This window comes from Pipistrellus kuhlii, unplaced genomic scaffold (assembly GCF_014108245.1).
Source record: "Pipistrellus kuhlii isolate mPipKuh1 unplaced genomic scaffold, mPipKuh1.p scaffold_m20_p_1, whole genome shotgun sequence".
In the NCBI taxonomy this organism is placed as follows: domain Eukaryota; kingdom Metazoa; phylum Chordata; class Mammalia; order Chiroptera; family Vespertilionidae; genus Pipistrellus; species Pipistrellus kuhlii.
This window is the reverse complement of record NW_023425404.1, coordinates 60,483,485-60,505,127: the sequence shown is the minus strand read 5'-3', so window position 1 is coordinate 60,505,127 and position 21,643 is coordinate 60,483,485. Positions and strand designations below refer to the sequence as shown.

Genomic DNA, 21,643 nt, shown 5'->3' with positions numbered 1-21,643 from the left:
CAGCTTCTCTACTTAGGTGCAGGCAAGCCTCCAGCGCCCTAGATGTCGCTGTGGCTCCATGCTGAGCGTAGGTATGAGTCTCTCTGGTTATAAAGTTGGGGGCGGAGTAGCCGAGAGTGTCCAGGAAACGATGGCTGATGAAGAGGAAGAAGGCAAACAGATCTTGCAGAAATTGCAGGTGGGCTGTAGGGTAAAACCTGGATGCGCTTTTGTTACCGGGGAGAAGCAGGGACCCCAGTTTATGCGGTACCTGCGAATGCCTTGGCCGCTCCGGACGCCGCGCGCGTGGTGCGGTTACTATAACAACCTCCGGAGGGGCCGCGCCGCGGGCCGGGAGCCCCCGGGCCAGGGGAGGGCGCGGACCTGGCAGTGTCAGTCCTGCACGGGAGATGATTCGTTGCTCCTAACTTTATTCATGCACGTTCTTAGGAAGCTTTTTCCTCCTCCTCGATTCACCCGTAACAAATAGCGTACATATGTTTATGGCAGATTTCCAGGAGCTGTTTTGATCCCTACAAAGGCCGTTTCTCACTTCTCTGCTTTGAAATTGGCAGTAATCAGGGCAATGGCTTGCCCCGCATGTGTCCTGGTTACTCCTTTTAGTACTTAATGGTTTTGTTACTCTTTGGGGTCTGATGCAGAGGGGACCAGACTCCACCCAGTCCACAAGAGACTGCAGTTTTGAATAGGACTTGTGTTTTGTCCTAGGTAGGTAGGTAGGTAGGTAGGAGCTAACCCCTTGACTAGACTCTTTATCTTTAATGACCCAAGAATTTTTTCGTAAATCACAGAAACTCAGTTTTGTGTGTGTGTTATAAAACAGCTTGTCATTTAAACATTAGACCTGTGACAGGCTTGTAACTTGCTTAAAGGCTTTTATGCAAAAAGTTAAACATTGGTGAGATTTTGTTGTTGGTTTTTGAGCAGATTTATATGGTAAACACTTTTTAGAATGTGAGCTTTACTTCCAGTTGACTTGGATTAACTGAACTTTATATTCTAGTATGACTGGCTGAAATATTATGTGTGTATATGTTTGTGTGCATGGATCTCTCTCTCTCTACACACACACACACACACACACACACTGAGTGGTCAGATTATTATGATCTCTGAACGCATAATAATCGGCCATTCTGTGTGTGTGTGTGTGTGTGTGTATAGAGAGATCCATATATATATGGAATAGAGGAGAAAAAAGGAATAATGATGTTGTCATCCACGGGAATGGTGGCAAGCTTTGATTTCATTCTTATAGACATCTTAGGGTACAAGGGAAAAGTGTATTTTTCAAAGTGTGTTTCACGGACTATTTTTATTACAGTCATCTAGAATGCTTGTTAAAATGCAGTATTTTGAATTTTGCTAAACTTACTAAAATCAGAATCTCTGCAGGCCGGGTCCTGGAAATGATATACACAATGAAATTTGAAAAGCACGGATACACAGGGTGCTGGTCCATTCTCTTTGTTCTGGTAGGCTTTTAAATTAAGTATAGGACATAAGTTCTATTTGTTAGAGACGGGGACTGTTCTTTAATTCATTCAGTTAAGTCTTGTCTGGTGTTCTCTCCACATAATCAAACCATCCTTGTGCTTCCTAGGAACTGGTGGACCAACTCTACTCATTTCGAGACTGCTATTTCGATACACACAGTGTTGAGGATGCCGGGAGGAAGCAACAGGATGTGCGGGAGGAGATGGAGAAGACCCTGCAGCAGATGAAGGAAGTAATGGGTATGAGTTCCAAACGAGCATGCAGCCCTTTGCCCATCACTGACATGTGTAGGGTTTTCTCTTGCTGTGTACTTTTGAGTATCCTATTTGTGGCTGCTACAGCATGGGACAACAAAATATTACCCCTTGCAGGATGGCAACCTTAGAGTCCTCTAATTTTCCTAAAGTTTGATTATAGTAAATGCCATGAAATAAAATAACATAATTGTGGCTTGAACTATTACAGTGATCTTTTAAACTGACTTTTATGCCTCTAACTTTTTACTTCCAAATGAACTTACTTAATGACTGTGGCCATTATCTTTCTAAAGTATTATTTAAAGCATTTAATTTTATCCTTTTGTCTGCTTCTTTGCTCAAGTGTCTTCAAAGATTGCTACTATTGAATGTGTGAACTCTAAACCCCTTATCTGGTATTTAAGTCTCCATTTTCTGACACTCCCCCCCCCCCCTCCCCAATCTCTAACTGCATGCTTACAGAGGAAGTTTTTGTTTCATTCAGGTTGGATCATGCATTCTCTCATGAACGTGCCACATGTTTTATGCCTTTTTTTGTTTATATCATTTTCCTACCTGGAGTTTTTAAAATATATTTTATTGATTTTTTTTTTACAGAGAGGAAGGGAGAGAGAGAGAGCTAGAACATTGATGAGAGAGAAATATCCATCAGCTGCTTCCTGCACAATCCCCACTGGGGATGTGCCCGCAACCAAGGTACATGCCCTTGACCGGAATTGAACCTGGGACCCTTCAGTCCGCAGGCCGATGCTCTAGCCACTGAGCCAAACCAGTTTCGGCTACCTGGAGGGTCTTCCCCCCCCCCCCCCTTTTTTTTTTACCTTTTAAAGCCCATTCACTGGTTGTATGCACAGGTTTTGACTAATATTTATTTATTTATTTATTTGAGAGGGGGAGTAGGGGGGGCACAGAACGGAGAGGGATAGAGAGAGAAACATCATTAATTGGCTGCTTCCTGCATGCCCCCTACTGGGAATGGGGCCTGCAACCCGAGCATGTGCAATGACTGGGAATCCAACCAGTGATCTCTTGGTTCATGGGTCAGTCTCTGAGCCACACCTTCCAGGCAGCACTTAATTTTTCACATATTTGCTTTGTCCTCTCCACTAGATTATAAGCCCCTCAAAGGTAGGGATAGTGCTTTCTTTGTTACCTGGTTATATACCATAGTCCTCTTCCTATGGTAGGCTTTCAATATGGGGTTTGTTCAGAGAAAGTGTTCTGGTCTTATCTGTAAGACTGCCTGGGTTTTTCCACTTTCCTGTATCTTTTTCCCTTTCTCCTAGGTTCTGTCCAGGGCAAAGCACAGGTTCTGATGCTAACTGGGAAGGCACTGAATGTGACTCCTGACTATAGCCCTAAGGCTGAGGAGCTCTTGTCAAAGGCTGTGAAGTTGGAACCCGAGCTGGTGGAAGCCTGGAACCAGCTGGGGGAGGTGTACTGGAAGAAAGGGGATGTTGCAGCCGCCCACACCTGCTTCTCAGGAGCCCTCACCCATGTGAGCTGACCTCTGTCCCCTCAGAAGACACAGATGGGATTGCTTTGGTTCTCTGCACTTCCCTAGGATATGAATGCCAGAGTAGAACCATATAGGAACTAGGAGAAAAGAATCATTAAGGAGGAAGGGAGGGGGAACAGACCTTAATGAGGAAACCAGGGATAGGGGACCGAAAAAGGAAGATGATTTTGGGGTCAGGTTCAGTGGTAGATGAAAAGTTATCAACCAAGTTGATCCTTGTAGATGTGGGTCTAAGATACACATGGCAATAAGAATTAAGATGACAAGATAGATTTATGTATGAGGTAGATCTGCTATGTCTCCTGGACTTGGTAGAGTCGCCTTGTGAGGTAGGTGTCCTCTAGAGTCCAGTGGCTCAGCCTCCTCAGATATGAGTTGGGCATTCCAGATGTGCCCTGTGTGAGCTGTGTGCACTGCCCTATTGAACCTTGATTGATGTTTGTGACACTGGGAGGGATTGACCCCGGGTCAGTCGGTTGCAAGGATTGGCTGCAACTATAGTGGAAGAGCTTCTGTGCAGGAGCCAGCTTGCTTCAGTGGGGCTTTGGTGCTCACCAAGTCTGCCCCTTGAGGGTGTCACTCGTGGAGGTGGTGGGGTTGTAATCTGGCGTGGTTGAAGCTGACCACCAGGTACACTGGCTCTGGAGCCTCCTGGGAGGTGCAATGTTAGCCACTGCCTTTGCCCTGCCTGGGGCCACGCAGCATGAGCTACAAAGCAATCTGCAGATGGCTGCTGCTTGTGTTGGGCTTGGAGGTGCCCAGGAAAGGCCAAGCTGTGAACCAAAGTGTGCTGCTGCTAGTGCTTTGCCTGGGGCCACTTACGGAGAGGTAGGGGGCATGCTGAGGCCAGTTTCTGCTTGTTTGAGAAATTTTAAGAAAGTCTGAAGCATGAGGCAAGGGAGACCAGTTGTATAAAAGGCCACTGGAAATGGCTTGGATGAGCTTGCAAGTAGGGAGTGGGAGGGGTCCCAGGGAAATCACCACGGCAGGGCAAAAAGAGTGAGCCAGGTTGATGGAGATTCAGATTTGGCATCTGCCGATTGGCTCTGTGCAGAGGGAAGGGTTCATCAAAGGAACACTGGACTCTGCCAGCACTTCTGTCTGGGAGAAAGCTGCCCCTCCAGCTCTTGCTCTGATTCTAGGCAAACTAGTTCCCTCCCCAAATGTCCCAGGTTCCTTTCAAGCTGCTGCTCTAGTGCTGGAGCTCGGAGGAAGTGAGTGAGTCTGAGTAAGTCCATGTGCAGTCCCTTTAAGAAGAACTGCTTGGGACTCCTACAGCTTTCCCTGTCATTCAGCCACAATCTCCACTGTTTTTTAGAGCCAGAAGTTGTGGGGACTTCTCTTCTAAGCACTGGAACCCTTGGCTGGTGTGGGGCTGGGACCCCTCACTCCTCAAGGAAACCTCTGCAGCCATGATATCTCTCCTGATTTTAAATTGCAACATGGGTGTGTGGATCAGCTGGTTCTGTGATTCCATCCCAAGTCTCTGCCCTCCTACCATGATGTGCTTGGGCTACGAAGTCTCGATGTGCTTCTTCTTTAGTTCCCAGTTGTAGGACTTCCATTCAGCTAGATTTCAGGTGGTTTTGGAGGGTGGTGGTTCTGTATTGTAGTTGTAATTTTGATGTGGTTGTGGGAAGTGACGATTACTGTGTTTACTTAATGCTGCCATCTTGACCAGAACCCCTGATGACAAAACAGATTCAGAAGCAGATGGGGATAGAATAGACCTGGAAAGGGGAACTGGAATCAGGAAGGTTGAGTATGTGTCTTCTCCATTTGCAGTGCAAGAACAAAGTCTCCCTTCAGAACCTGTCGATGGTGCTTCGCCAGCTGCGGACCGACTCTGGAGATGAGCATTCTCGCCACGTCATGGACAGTGTCCGGCAGGCTAAACTGGCTGTGCAGATGGATGTCCACGATGGCCGCTCCTGGTGTGAGTGCTCTCAAATATCTCCACCCAATTTCTAGAGCAGTGGTTCTCAACCATGGCTACACACCAGAGTCATCTGGAGCCCACTTGTGGAGTCTGCCTCTAACTGTGAAGCCAGGGCATCTTTGTTTTGAAGAAGCCCGAAAGGTATTTTGTTGAACCACTATTCCACGAACTCTTGAATCTTTTCATTTAAGAGAGGAGTTTTATGTTTCCACATAAGCAAGGCAGGGCTGTTCACCTTTCTCCTTTAGGTCTGTGTTTGCCTCTTTATCCCAGCGGTATTTGGGGTGTACTAAATATAGTGTCATCAGTAGTTTGTGTCAGGCTTTAAAAGAAAAAAAAAAAAATTCACTTGAGGACATGCTTAGAGAGTCGAAGGGGGAGAGAAAGAGAGAGAGAAACATTCATTGGCCGGGTGTCTTCAGTATGCTCCCAACTGGGGATCAAACCCACAACCCAGGTTATGTGCTCTGTCTGGGAATTGAACCAGTAACCCTTCAGTGCTCAGGTTAATTCTCTGCCAACTGAGCCACTCTGGCAGGGCTGTGCCAGGCTTTCTAATAGACTTTTCAGGGTGATCAAAACAGGTCGTATCTTTTTTATTTTTTAAATATTATATTTCTTTTGTGAGATTTTATTTATTTGTATGTTTGTTTGTTTATTTATTTCCTCACCCGAGGATATTTTTCCATTGATTTTAGAGAGAGTGAAAGAGAAAGGGGAAGACAGAGAGAAACATTGATGTGAGAAAAACATCGATTGGTTGCCTCTTGTATGCACCCTGACCAGGACCCGGGCCAGGGAGGAGCCTGTAAAAGGGGTACGTGCCCTTGACTGGAATCGAACCTGGGACACTTTGGTCTGCAGGCCGGCACTCTCTCTACTGAGCCAAACTGGCTAGTGCCATATCTTTCTTTTTAAAAATGTATTTTTATTGATTTCAGAGACGAAGGGAGAGGGAGAGAGAGAGCTAGAAACATCAGTGATGAAAGAGAATCATTGATTGGCTGCCTCATGCATGCTCCCTACTGGGGATTGAGCCCATATCCTGGGCATGTGCCCTTGATCAGAATCGAGCCTGGGACCCTTCAGTTCACAGGCTGACACTCTATCCACTGAGCCAAACTGGCTAGGGCAAACAGATCTTATCTTAAATGCTGGCTCTGAGATGCTCCACCACTGTTTTGTTGTTTTGTTTTTTTTTCTTCCGTTAGGTGGGGCAGGATGGCTAGAGTGGGATGGTTTGGGTATTTCCCTTCTTTAGGTCGGTTAGATTCTGGTTAACTAGTTTCTCCTGAGGGCCGTCCTTGTTTACTTTTGTTAAGACCAGAGTGCTCTGCCCTAGCCAGTTTGGCTCTGTGGATAGAGAATCGGCCTGTGGACTGAAGGGTCCCGGGTTCGATTCTCGTCAAGGGCACATGCCCAGGTTGTGGGCTCGATCCCCAATGGGGAGCATGCAGGAGGCAGCGGATCAGTGATTCTCATTATTGTTGTTTCTCTCTCTCTCTCCCTCTCCAGTCCTCTCTGAAATCAATAAAGAAATATATTAAAAACAGAAAAGAAAGAAAGATCAGAGTGCTCTAGCATATTTTAGACTCCCTCCTAAAAGCAGGAGAGGATTTTTTTCACTCCCTCTGCTAAAAGCAGGAGAGGATTTTTTTCACTGATACCTCTGGGAATCTGGTTAGCTCCTGGAGGTGGATCTCAAAATATTGTGGGGCTCCCCTTATGGCTGAGACGCCTGCATTTTTAACTCCTAGACTTGTGCTTGCTGAGCCTCCAGTAATTCATGAGTTAACAGTTCAGGTTCTCATACTCCAGTACTGTTTCCTGTGGCAGCTTGTGAGCTTCTATTCTGTTACACCACAGCTCCCTGTATTCACCTGTCTGTTGCTCCAATTTTGGGGGCAGTGGTTTGCCTGGTGTTGTCCCCTCTGTAATGAATCCAAGAAGAGTTGTGATTTTTTATTTCTTCAACTTCTTTCTTATTATGATGGAGTAGTGACTTTCAAGTTCCTCACATACATAATGTAATCCCTTTGTCTCTTTTCCAGATATTCTGGGGAATGCATACCTTTCTCTTTACTTCAATACTGGCCAGAACCCTAAGATCTCCCAGCAAGCCCTCAGTGCCTATGCCCAAGCAGTAAGTATTTACGGCTGCCTGGCCAGATGAATAGAGGCAGAAGCAAGAGTGGTGTTCAGTCTTCCTTGTGGCTCTTTAGCAAGCAGGATGGGCACTGTTAGCTGGCATCCGATGTGTGTGGTTTTTGCAAAGCTGTGTCTACAGGGGTGACCTTTCTGCTTATCCCCTGAGTATTAGTAACCACTTGCAGTGTGGTGCCTTAGTGCTAGATAGCTCCTCGAGCTGTCTAGACTTTTTATAGGCCTGTATCCAAATCACAGAACCCATGCCAACATGTTCATCTTTTTAAAAAAATATATATTTTATTGATTTTTTTACAGAGAGGAAGGAAGAAGAGGAATAGATAGTTAGAAACATCGATGAGAGAGAAACATTGATTAGCTGCCTCCTGCACACCCCCTACTGGGGATGTGCCCGCAACCAACGTACATGCCCTTAGAAGTGAACCTGGGACCCTTCAGTCTGCAGGCCGATGCTCTATCCACTGAGCCAAACCAGTTTCGGCATGTTTATCTTTTTTATTTTATTTATTTTTTCTTTTTTTTAATATATTTTATTGATTTTGTACAGAGAGGAAGGGAGAGAGATACAGAGTTAGAAACATCGATGAGAGAGAGTCATCAATCAGCTGCCTCTTGCACACCCCCTACTGGGGATGTGCCCGCAACCAAGGTACAAGGAACCCGGGACCCTTCAGTCCCCAAGCCGACGCTCTATCCATTGAGCCAAACCGGTTTCGGCATGTTTATCTTTTTTAAATGGGAAAAAAAATCTATAGTAATAAAAGCATAATATGCTAATTAGACTGGATGTCCTTCCATACGAAGCTGGGGCTGCGAGGGCCGAGCCCCTTGCATGAATTTCATGCATCAGGCCTCTAGTATTAAAATAATGCTTATTAAATTTGTGCGTGTGTTTTAAGAAAAATTAAACCTAAATCTTAAGTATACATTAAGTGCTATCCCCACATTGACCATTACATACTATGGCTTTGATTTCCCACAGGCTAAAGTAGAAAACAGCATCACTTCCTAGGAACTATTGCCCTAGAGCTTGTGCTTTGCTTAGGCGTTCAGGCCATGTTTTATCAGTAACCATCTGCACTGGAGTTTCTTCAGGCCTTGACTGCCTCGTTGCTCATTGAAAGCTTCACATTGGTCTTCTGAGCACTTTCTGTTTAGGCCTTATACTCACCTTTCTTTATTTGCTTTCTTTTTTCCTTTTAAATATATTTTTATTAATTTCAGAGAGCATGGGAGAGACAGATAGAAACATCAGTGATGAGAGAGATTCATCGATTAGCTGCTTTCTGCAAGCCCCACACTGGGGATTGAGCCTGCAATGTGGGCATGTGCCCTTGACTGGAGTTGAACCCAGGGCCTTTCAATCCGAAGGCTAATGCTCTATCCACTGAGCCAAACTGGCTAGGGCTTGTTTGCTTTCTTGCTTCTCTTGACACAGAATTGCTTTTTAACTTGCCCTTACTTATTTTGCTCTGTATGGCTGAGTAAAGAATACAGCTACCTTATATTTATATTTGCAAGTTAAGGTCTGTCCTTTTTTCAGTCAGGGAACTTTTAGGCAGAGGAATTATTTTTTACTCTAATTTCTTAATTTGGTTAATGTTTATATTTTAAATAATAATATTTATGGTTGTATGTACTTCCTTTAAAATTTTATATTTGGCTTCTGCTAAAGACTTACTTTTAACTCTTCATTTCTTCACCCAAACTTGCATTTTAAAACATATTTGAACCAAGCATTTAAACAATTTTAATTCCTGCTGTTTGTGCTTTTGCAATGGCTCATTCTCGCCAGGCAATGAATAGAGTTTTAAAAAATAAAAAATAAATAAAATAAGCCCTGGATGGGTAGCTTAGTTGGTTGGAGCATTGTCTCTTACACCAAAAGGTTGTGGATTCGATTCCTGGTCAGGACACATACCTAGATTGCAGGTTTGATCCCTGGTCGGAGTTTATACAGAAAGCAATTGATCAGTGTTCTTGTGTCTATGTTTCTTTCTCTGTCAAATCAATAAATCCTTGGGTGAGGATTAAAAAAAACACAAAAAAACAAAATGAACATAGCCATAAATATCATCAGCAGTTTCTTCACAGCGCATTTATCTGCACTGTCATGTGGTTTCTGGCCATCTATTTACATTAGAGAATCAGATTTTACTTTCAGTGTGTTTTTTAAGAGGACATACAACATGATTCTGCTTGTGTCTGGAGCTGGGCTTCTGGGCAGAGGAAAAGCATTAAATCGACATAATTTCTTTCCTAGGCTTTCCTCATTTATACCATCATCTCACTATTGAAAATTTTTTTATGACAGTGCTTTCACACATGTCTTCTCCTCTATACTATTGTATAGATAAATTATAATCATTTTTAAAGTTTCACACACATGCAAAACCCCTAGCATCCCGTGAGTTTCAGTGGCTGTGTAACGTACCACACAAACAATGACTATAAATCAGTGTGGGTATAGGTAACACTTGACAAGAAAGAAACTTGAATATTTTCAGGGAGAGGAGTTTAGGACATACTGGGCATGGCCATCCATAAGACTGAGACAGGATCCACTCATGATCTTTTTATCTGGCTGCAGGAGAAGGTTGACAGGACAGCCTCCAGCAATCCTGATCTCCATCTGAACAGGGCAACGGTAAGACCTGTGGCTGTGGGGTGGAGGTCATCTGAAAGTCAAACGAATTTCGGTCTTAGCCTATGAGGGTAACTGAGTATTCATAGGAACAAGGTTGGGTATAGACTGCAAGAGAAAAGTAACAGTAAAATTATTTCTAGGAAGAACTCGCTCAGTTTAACTTCAGTAGCTGGTGGCATCAGTGGAGGGAAAGGAAAAGGGGTGAGGGGATGGGAGGGTACATAGGGAATAGGGGGCAGCTTATAAGACTCTTCTGAAATGCTTATAAAAATAGAATGACCCAACTCTTAACTATTTTAGAGTTTGGAAGTTGGGCTCTTTGAAATGACTCCATCTTTGGGGTTGTGATTACCGTGGTCAGGTAAAAGGATGTGAAGGTGTTACCATCTCTTCAGGATGTTCATTGTAGCTCCGGAAAAAAACTGGGTAGGAAAACGGTTTATTAGGTTTCTAATCGATTATGCCATTACTTCCCCCAGCATAGTTTGTGTTAAAAATATTTATAATTGGGAGGTTTTGGGTTACTTCTTATGCAGTTACATAAATACGAAGAGAATTATGGGGAGGCCCTGGATGGCTTCTCTCGAGCTGCAGTGCTGGACCCTGCCTGGCCAGAACCCCAACAGCGAGAGCAACAACTCCTGGAATTCCTGAATAGATTAACCAGCCTCCTTGAGAGCAAGGTAAAGGTGTCTAAAGGCCGAATCCTACTTTTTTATATTCTGCTGTACATCAGCAAAATAAGACTAGAATAGGCTCTGGTACTAGAGACCCTATGGTAGTGGTAGGTGGGAGGGAAGGACTAGACTCTCCAGGGGAGTGACTGGTTCCTAGCTTCTAATCTATTTCCCCTTCCTTGGCAGGGAAAGGTGAAGACCAAAAAGTTGCAGAGCATGCTGGGAAGCTTGCGCCCAGCCCATCTAGGCCCTTGTGGTGATGGGCGCTACCAGTCAGCCTCTGGGCAGAAGGTGACCCTGGAGCTCAAGCCGCTGAGTGCACTGCAGCCTGGCGTGAACAGCGGTGCTGTGGTCCTGGGGAAGGTGGTGTTCAGCCTCACCTCAGAGGAGAAAGTCCCCTTGTGAGTTTATCTTTGCCTTTCCTCTTTTTTTATCCTCGGAACTAGTACTGCCACTTCCTGGCCTTCCTCTGACAGTTGAAGACAATTAGTGGTCACAGGCCAGTGAGTTCTGCTTCCCTTCGGTGCCTGTCCCACGAGCAGGTATTTTCTAGGTCAGTGGTTGGCAAACTGCGGTTCACAAGCCTCGGTTTGCCGCTCTGTTGACCAATGAGTTTGCCAACCACTGGGATAGGGGCTTAATCACAAGGAACAACAGTAGCCTGTAATTATTGGAATAAAACATCTAGGTCAGTGGTCGGCAAACTCGTTAGTCAACAGAGTGGCAAACCGTGGCTTGTGAGCCGCAGTTTGCCGACCACTGACAATCTCTAGATTCTGTTCCATCCATCTTTCCCCGTTTCACCAGATGTTTATTGAACATCTATGGGCTATAGAGGATAAAAAAAAAAAGAAAAGAAATGTAAAGGATTCAAACTAAGGGTGCTTATAGTCTAGCAGAGTAAATAAGTTAAGGATGTTCATTTAGAAAATTTTTAACTTTTGAAAAATTAGGGTTTTATCAGTGCCATCGCTCCTTGGTCTTTTTTTCTTAATTTAAAATATATTTTTATTGATCTCAGAGAGGAAGGGAAGGATAGAAACATCAACGATGAGAGAGAATCATTGATCAGCTGCCTCCTGCATGCCCCGCAAGGGAATAATCGAGCCCACAACACCGGCATGTGCCCTGACCAGGAATGGAATCATGATCTCCTGGTTGATAGGTTGGCACTCAGCCACTGAGCCACACAGGCTGGGCTCGCTCCTTGGTCCTTCACTCACTTCCAAGATGTTCTCTGTGTTCCTTCCCAAGCAGTCCCTGTTCTTTTCCTTATCACTGAGGATTTGTTTTCCTGTTTTGACCCAGCTATTTTTCATTTCTATAAATTCAGTCCTTTTAAGGAAAACTTTCTTGCTTTTTGATTTCAACATTTCTCCTAGAGTCCCCATGTCCAACCATTGTCTTTACTGAATTTATCACAAGAGAAAAGTTATTCTACTACCTATCACAGTTGTACTGTAGGTGTTGGTTTAACTGTCTAAAATTCACATGTGTCAAACACAAGGCCCGCGGGCCAAATCCATCCCGCCAGGCCTTGCAATGTGGCCCGCACCGTGCTGTCATCACTGCACTCTGCTGCGTTTCCATCACAATGACAGTTTATGACTGTTCAGTAAACCATTTGGCCCGCAATTTAGGCTGGATTTTAGATTTTGGCCCCTTCTCTGATTGAGTTCGACACCCCTAGTCTAAATCCTGCTAGACTGCTAGCTCACATAGCTGGATTGGTGTTTTACTGCTAAGCACAATGCTTGACATATAGTATTCAGTAAAAGTTTGTGGAATTAAACTAAATTGACAGTTATGGTTAGAGAGTTTGATAAAGGTTGTAGTAGTTAAACTGATAGACCAAGAAATAATGTTTCAATAATGAACATTTTGAGCAAGTTCATAATTAATAACTAGAGGCCCGGTGCATGAAATTCATACACCGGGGGATCCCTCAGCCCTCCTACACCCTCTTGCAATCCGGGAGCCCTCAGGGGATGTCTGACTGCAGGCTTAGGCCTGCTCCTAAACTGGCAGTTGGACATCTTTAGCATTGCCGCTGCTGCACTCGCTAGCCATAAGCCTGGCTCAGGGTTTCTGGCTGAGTGGCACTCCCCCTGTGGGAGTGCACTGACCACCAGGGGGAAGCTCCTGCAATGAGTGTCTGCCCCCTGGTGGTCAGTGCACATCATAGCGACTGGTCATTCCACCTTCGGTCAATTTGCATATGAGCCTTTTATTATATAGGATTGTCGAATGGTCTTAGTGTGCATGTGTCCTAGCAAACTGACAGATCGATGAGTCATGTGCATGTTCTCTAAAGGTATTATTTATCTAAGACAAATGAGGACTCCGATGTCCATAGTGAATGATGGTACTGATCATAGGTTTTCTAGATAAGTTACTAAAAAAATCACTTGTTTATTTTATTGATATTTAAAAACACCCCTGTTTCTGTTCTTTCTTGACCACTTTTCTTTTTTTTTCCTTCCTCTTAACTCATTTGAACCGGGCAGTACGTTTGGCCTGGTGGATTCAGATGGCCCTTGTTGTGCAGTGATGGTGTATAACATGGTGCAGAGTTGGGGAGTACTCATCGGGGACTCCGTAGCCATCCCTGAGCCCAGCCTTCGGCATCACCGAATTCAGCACAAGGGAAAGGTGGGTAATGGTGAGGATTCTTTCTCACATGGTAGGCTCTGAAAGTGGGGCCAAGTTTATCTCTTAAAAATATGTAAAAGGATGCATTTGTGTGTATGATATTATATATATATACTACTAAACATATATATGTAATTTTTACTGAAAAGGGAAACTACCGATAAACAGAAAGAATGAAAAAAAATGGACTGAATAGACAAAGAAATACTGTATGATATTACTTATGTGTGGAGTCTACAAGTTTTCTGAATTTGTAGAAAACAGAGTAGAATGGTGGTTACTGTCGAGTTGGGGAATTGGGGAGATGTTGTTTAAGGTTACCAGCTTACAGAAGATAAAGAAGTCCTAGAGATCTAATGCACAGCACTAGTGATTATTGACAGAAATGGTAGTATAAACTTTAAAGTCGCTAAGAGACTAGATCTTAATTGTCACACCATGAAATAGAAATGAAAATTATGTGACTTGACAGAGATGTTAGCTAACACCAGGATGGTAATCATACTGCAAAATATGAATTATCAAATCAACATGCTTTGTACCTTAAACACTGTTATAAGTCACTTATCTCAAAATAAATTTTAGAAGGTGGGGTGGGAGGGTGGGATGGGAGTGATTAATTGGGGAACTCATATGTATAGTTCATGTATACCTATAACATATAACTTATATGTATAACCCATGGACACAGACAATAGACTGGTGAAGGCCTAAGGGGCATGTTTGGGGTGGAGGGGATTAATGGGGAAAAAACACAAAAAAACAAATGGGACATCTGTAATACTTTCAACAATAAAGATTAAAGAAAAACAAATTAAAAAAAATGGACTGAAATATTGTCACTGAGGTATTACTGTTAACAGTTTGGTGTGTATACCTCCATTTCTTTTGTTTTTGATAAATATATATACACATGTTTATATGTGTAACTTTAATCATGAATAGAATATTATGTGCAAATGTTTGTGAACATGTCTTGTGTTTTTAAACTTCTACAATATTGGTCTGAATTGACACACAGAAATGGTGATGAAGATGCTAATGATAGTTAAAATTTACTGAACACTTAACTGACTTCTAGACACTGTACTAAGTTTTATTTCCTGCACTAGCTCATTTAATCCTCATAAAAACTCCCTGAGAGTAGGTATTTAACCATTTTTTTACCATTTAGGTCAGGGATGGGCTTAATCATGGGTATGGGCAGATACAGAAATATTTACTATGGTGCCGTTGACCATATCTGGCTCACTGCCTATTTTTTGTATGGCCTCTAAGTTAAGAATAACTTATGTATTTATAAATCAAAAGAAGAAGAATAATTTGTGATACAGGAAATTCAAATATCAGTGTTCATAAGTAAAGTTTTTGAAACAGGTCACACTCATTTGCTTACTATTGTTTGTGGCTGCTTTTGCATTAGTGTCAGAGTTGAATAGCTCTGTGACAGACCTCATAATGTACAGAGCCTAAGGAGCCTAAGATACTTATTATGTGGCCCTTTTCAGGAAAAATTTGCTGATCACGGATCCAGATTATTTCCAACTTTTTTACTGTTATAATATTTTTTTCTTTATTGATTAAGGTATTACTATGTGTCCTTATTTCCCCACTCCTCCCCTCTTCTCCCTCCTCCTCTTCCCCGCTTATGCCCTTACCACACTGGTGTCCGTGTCCATTAATTAGGCTTCTATGCATGCATTCAAGTCCTTTGGTTGATCTCTCCCCCTTACCCTCATCCTTCCCTACCTTCCCTCTGAGGTTTGACTGTCTGATCGATGCTTCTCTGTCTCTGGATCTGTTTAAAAATAAAAAATAAAAATAAATAAATAAAATTATTATATATATATATATATTGACTTTTTACAGAGAGGAAGAGAGAGGGATAGAGAGTTAGAAACATCTATGAGAGAGAATCACTGATCAGTTGCCTCTTGCACACCCCCTACGGTACATGCCCCTGACTGGAATCGAAACCGGGGCCCTTCAGTCCGCAGGCTGACATTATATCCACAGAGCCAAACTGGTTTCGGCTCGATCTGTTTTTGTTTATCCGTTTATGTTGTTCATTATATTCTACAAATGAGTGAGATCATGTGATGTTTATCTTTCTCTAACTGGCTTATTTCGCTTAGCATAATGCTCTTTAGTTCCATCCATGCTGTTGCAAATGGTAAGAATTCCTTTTTTTATTACCATAGCATAGTATTCCATTGTGTAGATTAGGGGTGTCGAACTCAATCAGAGAAGGGGCCAAAATCTAAAATCCAGCCTAAATCGCGGGCCGAGTGGTTTACTGAACAGTCATAATCTGTCATTGTGATGGAAACGCAGCGGAGTGCAGTGATGATAGCGCGGTGCGGGCCACGTTGCAAGGCCTGGCGGGACGGATTTGGCCCGCGGGCCTTGTGTTTGACACATGTGGTGTAGATGAACCACGGTTTTCTAATCCACTCATCTGCTGATGGTCATTTACTAGGCTGTTTCCAAATCTTAGCTATGGTGGATTGTGCTGCTATGAACATAGGGGTTATATCCTTTCTGATTTGTGTCTCTAGTTTCTTGGGATGTATTCCTAGAAGTGGGATCATTGGGTCAAATGAGAGATCCATTTTTAGTTTTTTGAGGGAACTCCTTACTGTTACCCACAGTGGCTGCATTCCCACCAGCAGTTTTTTAAAATATATTTTATTGATTTTTTTACAGAGAGGAAGGGAGAGAGATAGTTAGAAACATCGATGAGAGAGAAACATCGACCAGCCGCTTCCTGCACACCCCCCACCAGGGATGTGCCTGCAACCAACATACATGCTCTTGACCGGAATCGAACCCCGGACCCCTCAGTCCGCAGACCGATGCTCTACCACTGAGCCAAACCGGTTTCGGCACGAGGGTTCCTTTTTCTCCACATCCTCTCCAGTGCTTGTCGTTTGTTGATTTATTGATGATAGCCATTCTGACAGGTGTGAGATGGTACCACATTGTTGTTTTGATTTGCATGTCTTGGATGATGTTATAATATTTTTATTATATTTTTATATCTGCCCATATCCATGATTATTTTCTTAAATTCATTTCTGAGGTAGAATCCTGGCCCTAAAGGGTATGCAGAAAGATTTTTGATACATATTGCCAAATAATTTTGTGGAAGGTTGCACCAGTTAATACCAAAAGTGGATGTAATTGTTTTCTATAGTTTTCTTCTCAACTCTTTGTACAAACCTTTGAAAAGTTATTTGCTGATTTTATGTGAAAAATATAGCATCACTATTATTTGGCTTTGGTTTCTTGATTATTGGTGAGGTTGAATATTTTATCATATCTCTATTGACTTTTTATTTTATTTAAAATTTTTTTAATTTATTGATTGATTTTTAGAAAGAAAGAGAGAAACATTGATTTGTTGTTCCACTGATTATGCATTTATTAGTTGATACTGTATGTGCTCTGACTAGGGATTGAATGTGCAACCTTGGCATATTGGGATGAAGCTCTAACCAACTGAGCTACCCTATTTATATACCTTTTATAAATTGACTTTTTTTTTTGTCACATCCCCAGATTATTGCTAGGAAATTTTTTAAAAATTGATTTGTGAGAACTCTTTAATTTACCTCTGTAGTTTGACTTAAAAAAGCCTCCTTTGCCATCACAATGGAACAATCTTTTTTGCATGAAGATCTTTTAAAAACAGGTTTTAAAGTACATTTGAATTGATGAAATGAGCTGATTCTTTTCCATTATTTGGAGAACTTTTAAACCACACATTCTGTCTCTTCCTCCTGATATAAAGGGAGAAGTAACTTAATTTATATCTGGCAGGTTAATTTAGGGCCTTACAAAGCCTTGAACTGAGAGTTTTGCATCATTTCTACCTGGCTGGCTACTATGCATATCTAGTTATAATTGTCAGCAAACACTGTGGGAAGGGCAGATTCTGTGAGGGCTGGTGGCATCCTTTTGTTAGCCAGTGCCAGGAACCTGTCTTTTTTTAGTCAGAATTGTCTCATTCTTATAGTGACACTACTGGCACCTTCCTGCCCCAGGTTTTCCTTCCGAAGTTTAAAAACTTTGGGAAAATTACACTGAGTGGCCAGATTATTATGATCTCTGAACGCATAATAAACTGGCCACTGTGTGTGTGTGTGTGTGTGTGTGTGTGTGTGTATTAGAGGCCCAGTGCATGATGGGGTCCAGCCAGCCTGGCCAGGGGGAGGGGACGTGGGCGGTTGGCCAGCCTGCCTGCTGATCAAACTCCTGGTCAAGGGGACAATTTGCATATTAGCCTTTTATTATATAGGATATACAATAAATAATCTGAGTGGCCAGATTATTATGCATTCAGAGATCATTATAATCTGGCCACTCAGAGTCTATCTCCTTTGTTAGCTCAGCTTTGTTGAATGTGGGATGGAGGTAAAGTATGCATATACTAAGGAGGTGGAGAGGAGGAGGTCGTCACAGGTGGTGTGAATTTGTCCCACTTTAGGGTCTGTAACGAACCTCGGTATGTTTGTCTTTTCTAGGACTATTCCTTTTCCAGTGTCCGCGTAGAGACGCCCCTCCTGCTGGTGGTGAATGGGAAGCCTCAGGGCTCCAGCAGCCAGGCTGCTGCCACAGTGGCGTCTCGGCCGCAGAGTGAATGACCTCACTTACCCTGCATGCTGAAGAGCGAGCGGAGGCACGGAGATAAGCTCACGGGCACTCGTCAGCTGGACCAGCCGCGTCCAGTGACTCAGCCGGAACGGGGGGGATGTTTTTGATAACTTTTCCTTCCTCTGCCCTGAAAGACTCTCTGTGTCTTTTCTCTCTCTCTCCTGTTATCATGTTCTAGCTCTCTGGGGCCACATATTCTCCTGGTACATCTCTCCCGCCTCTTTCATTGCTCTTCTGTGTTTTAGGCAGAGAGCATGGAATTGGTAGAAGTGTTGGGATCTTGCCATGGGACAGAGTCCCCAAATTTCTGTTCTTGCCTCCTTCCTGAGCCTCATGTGTACATATCATTTCAGTATTTATTGCTAAGGGAGGGGGCTTAAATTTTTAATGGCTTGGTTTTTGAGCAATTTTTATTTTTATTTTTAAAATTTAGATTTATCCCCTTCTTTGGGGCTGGAAAAGAATTAAATTTGTTTGGAAAAAAAATAATACTGTGTTGTTTGGCCTGCTTCATTCCCTCTAGGCTTGGGTTCTTGTTTTTTAGGGTCACTTCAGGACATCAGAATAACACCCCACCACCTTCCCCCCTGTGTACAGAGGAGTGCAGTTCCCTTCCAGTTAAAAGTGTCCTGACAGTAGGCAGTCGAGAGCAGGAGTGACAGCTCCACAAAGTCTCTGGGAGCGAGCTTCCTTCGTTTCCCCCATTCTGCCATCCGAGAGGCGGTCATTAGCATGGCCCAAGATGACACACACTTCCAGTGGTGTTATTAGACTGAAAGACCAGAGAGAGCTAGGTGTTCAGTTTTTAATATGCCGGTGATACATTTATAACAGTTTCTCTTAATATCCTTGTGGAAAAATGGGAAAATGTGAGGGAGGATTAATAGGCAACTGGATAATAATCGATAGTTTAACTTGGAAGAAAAACTTTTAGTAATATGGCTCAGGTCTTTGTCCTTGATCCAGTCCTGTTCAACTTTTTTTTCTTTTTTTTTTTTCAATTGATTTCAGAGAGGAAGGGAGAGGGAGAGAGAAAGAAACATCAATGATGAGAGAGAATCATTAATTGGCTGCCTCCTGCATGCCCCATTCTGGGGATTGAGCCTGCAACCCTTTTCAACTCTTCTAAAAAATTTTTATTTTATTGTGTTCCTGTTCAACTTTTGATTAGTGACTTGGATATCATTAATAATTCATTCAGCTTATAAAGAATAAAATACAGAGGACTCCTTATAATTGATGATAGAATAAGCACCTAGCTATCTAAAGAAGATACAAGGACTGAATCTAGGAAAAAATTTGGAAGTCTATTCTTTTGGTCCAAAAGGCCAATTTTAGAGGTATATCTTCAAGGTCATGTATGAAAAAATGCTAGGACTTTTAGTAGATAAGATAAATTCAGCATGAATAACCTGTATGATATCATTACAAAAAATACTCTTAGACTACACCATGAATCATAACCAGAGAGTTTTTTTGTTTTGTTTTTCATATATATATATATATATATATATATATATATATATATATATATATAAATTTCAGAAAGGAAGAAAGAAATATCAATGATGAGAGAGAATCATTGGCTGCCTCCTGCACACCCCCTACTGGGGGTTGAGTCTGCAACCTGGACATGTGTCCTGACTGGGAATGGAACCCTAAACTGGTTCATAGATTGATGCTGAGTCACACTGGCCAAGCCAGAGAGTTTTCAATAAACTGTCAGACCACAGGTGGAGCCTTGTGTTCAATTCTGGATGTTGATTTTGAAGAGTGTGAGGAACTTGAGGGGTGTAAAATATCTAGAGAAGCAGTTGAAAGGAACTGTTGTGTTGCAGGGGTGATGGATGCCAGTAGAGTCGGTTAGAGAGATGAGAATAACTGTTTCCCTTCTACTCAAGTCCTGAGATGATTTGACATAATCTGTGTTGGGCCAAACAAAAGAAAAATGGCCAGTAGATGGTAGAAGCACAATTAGAAAGATTTTATGATGAAAATATGAACAAATGAGTATACAAAATATGTCTGTACAGTTTAAAGAGTAATTAAAATACCTGTGCAAATGTCCACCTGGCTTAAAAACTAGAACATCACTAGTATCTTAGAAGACCTGTGTGCCTTTTCATAACCTCATTTGTTTTCATAGCTGTATAATATCTCGTTTTATGCCAGTTTATTCATCTTACTGTTAAATGATATATATTTTTCCTATCAATGTAATACATTATTAATATTCTGTACATGTCTTGATGTGTAAGTCCAAGAGTTCCTTTTATAGTAATGGTTCTTGGATCATCAGCACTACCTGGAACTTCCTTAGAAGTGTAAATCTGTAGGCTCTAATCCCTGAATTAAAAACTATCTAAGGAAGAGTCCAGCAATCTGTGATTAACAAACCCTTCTGGTGATTCTGATTTGTGAGAACCATTGTTTCAGAATATTGGCACAAGTATGGAATTGCAGGGTTATAGAGTACATACATGCCCAACTTTTTTGAGAAATTCCAAACATTTCCAAAGAGGAAATTTGTAACAATTTATGTCTCTATTATGTCTGCAGAGGAGTCTTCTCAGTGCTTCTCATCCTTTCCTAATTTTGGTGTTTTACTTTTAAGAGATTGCAAATACAGGAGTTAGAATAACTTCTTACCTTAATTTGCATTTTTCTAACTATTAATGGGCTTGAGCATCTTTTCATATATTTACAAGCCACTAATATTTTCTCATGGTAAAAATGACTATTTGTGTTTTTGCCCTTTCTGTATTGGAATTCAAATTTATTTGTAGGACTTATTTATGCATCCCTGTACTAATATTTTGTCATTTTATGTGCTGTAAACATCTAACAGTTCTTAGCTTGCCTTATTACTCTCTGACTTTGATCTTTTGTTGAACGAAGTTCTTAATTTCAATGTCACTGAATTTGCAATCTTTTTTTTTATGGCTAGCACTATGTAAATTTTTCATTTTTTAATTATTTTCTAAATTATTTGTAATATGTTCCTTTTTAAAAAAAATTTTCTCTGGCAGCAGTAATTTTGTCCTCCCCCCCCCCCCTTTTTTTTTTTTTTTTTTTTACTGATAATAGTTTATTTGAACCATATCTCGTTTCTTTGTCTCTTATAAAGTCTTAAAAGGACTTGACTTTGGCCTTTATCTTTTGTATGTTTTTTTCTATTTCATTAATTTTTATTTTTATCTTCATAATATTCTTTTTTTCTCCTTCCCAATTGTTATAAGGACTGCCTGTTCATGAGCTGGCTATTATTTTTATATCTGATAGGCAACTTGATACTTCATTGTTTTTAATTAGCATTCCTTTATGATGTTGAACATTTTAAAATAAAATACTTGTTAGCTACTTATGAATTTGAGGTAAAATGTAAAAGAGGACATTCAAGACTGAGAAACTGTATTAAGGAAAAGAGTTTAGGGAGATATATTTAGGACATGATAGAACACTCTGTACATTCTATATTATATTGGCACATTTTTTATTATGTTCTAACTAGAGGCCTGATGCACAAAATTCATGCAAGGGGCTTGGCCCTTGCAGTCTTGGCTGCCTCAGCCTGCCCTTGTAGTCCCTTGCAGCCTTGGCTGGCTCTTGTAACCCTGGTTTCGTCCGGAAGGT

The 21,643-nt window shown here is 41.9% G+C and overlaps 1 protein-coding gene across 1 annotated transcript; it reads left to right on the top strand.

Moving 5' to 3' along the window:
• The first annotated feature begins 73 nt into the window (after positions 1–73).
• TTC5 (tetratricopeptide repeat domain 5) lies at positions 74–18,499 on the top strand. The gene is made up of 10 exons (XM_036447215.2): positions 74–178; positions 1,604–1,736; positions 3,041–3,252; positions 5,059–5,209; positions 7,264–7,355; positions 9,969–10,025; positions 10,562–10,708; positions 10,889–11,103; positions 13,210–13,354; positions 17,881–18,499. Exons 1-10 carry the CDS (start codon positions 74–76, stop codon positions 17,998–18,000), a joined length of 1,377 nt encoding a protein of 458 aa, XP_036303108.1. The 3' UTR covers positions 18,001–18,499.
• The last annotated feature ends 3,144 nt before the right edge of the window (positions 18,500–21,643 follow it).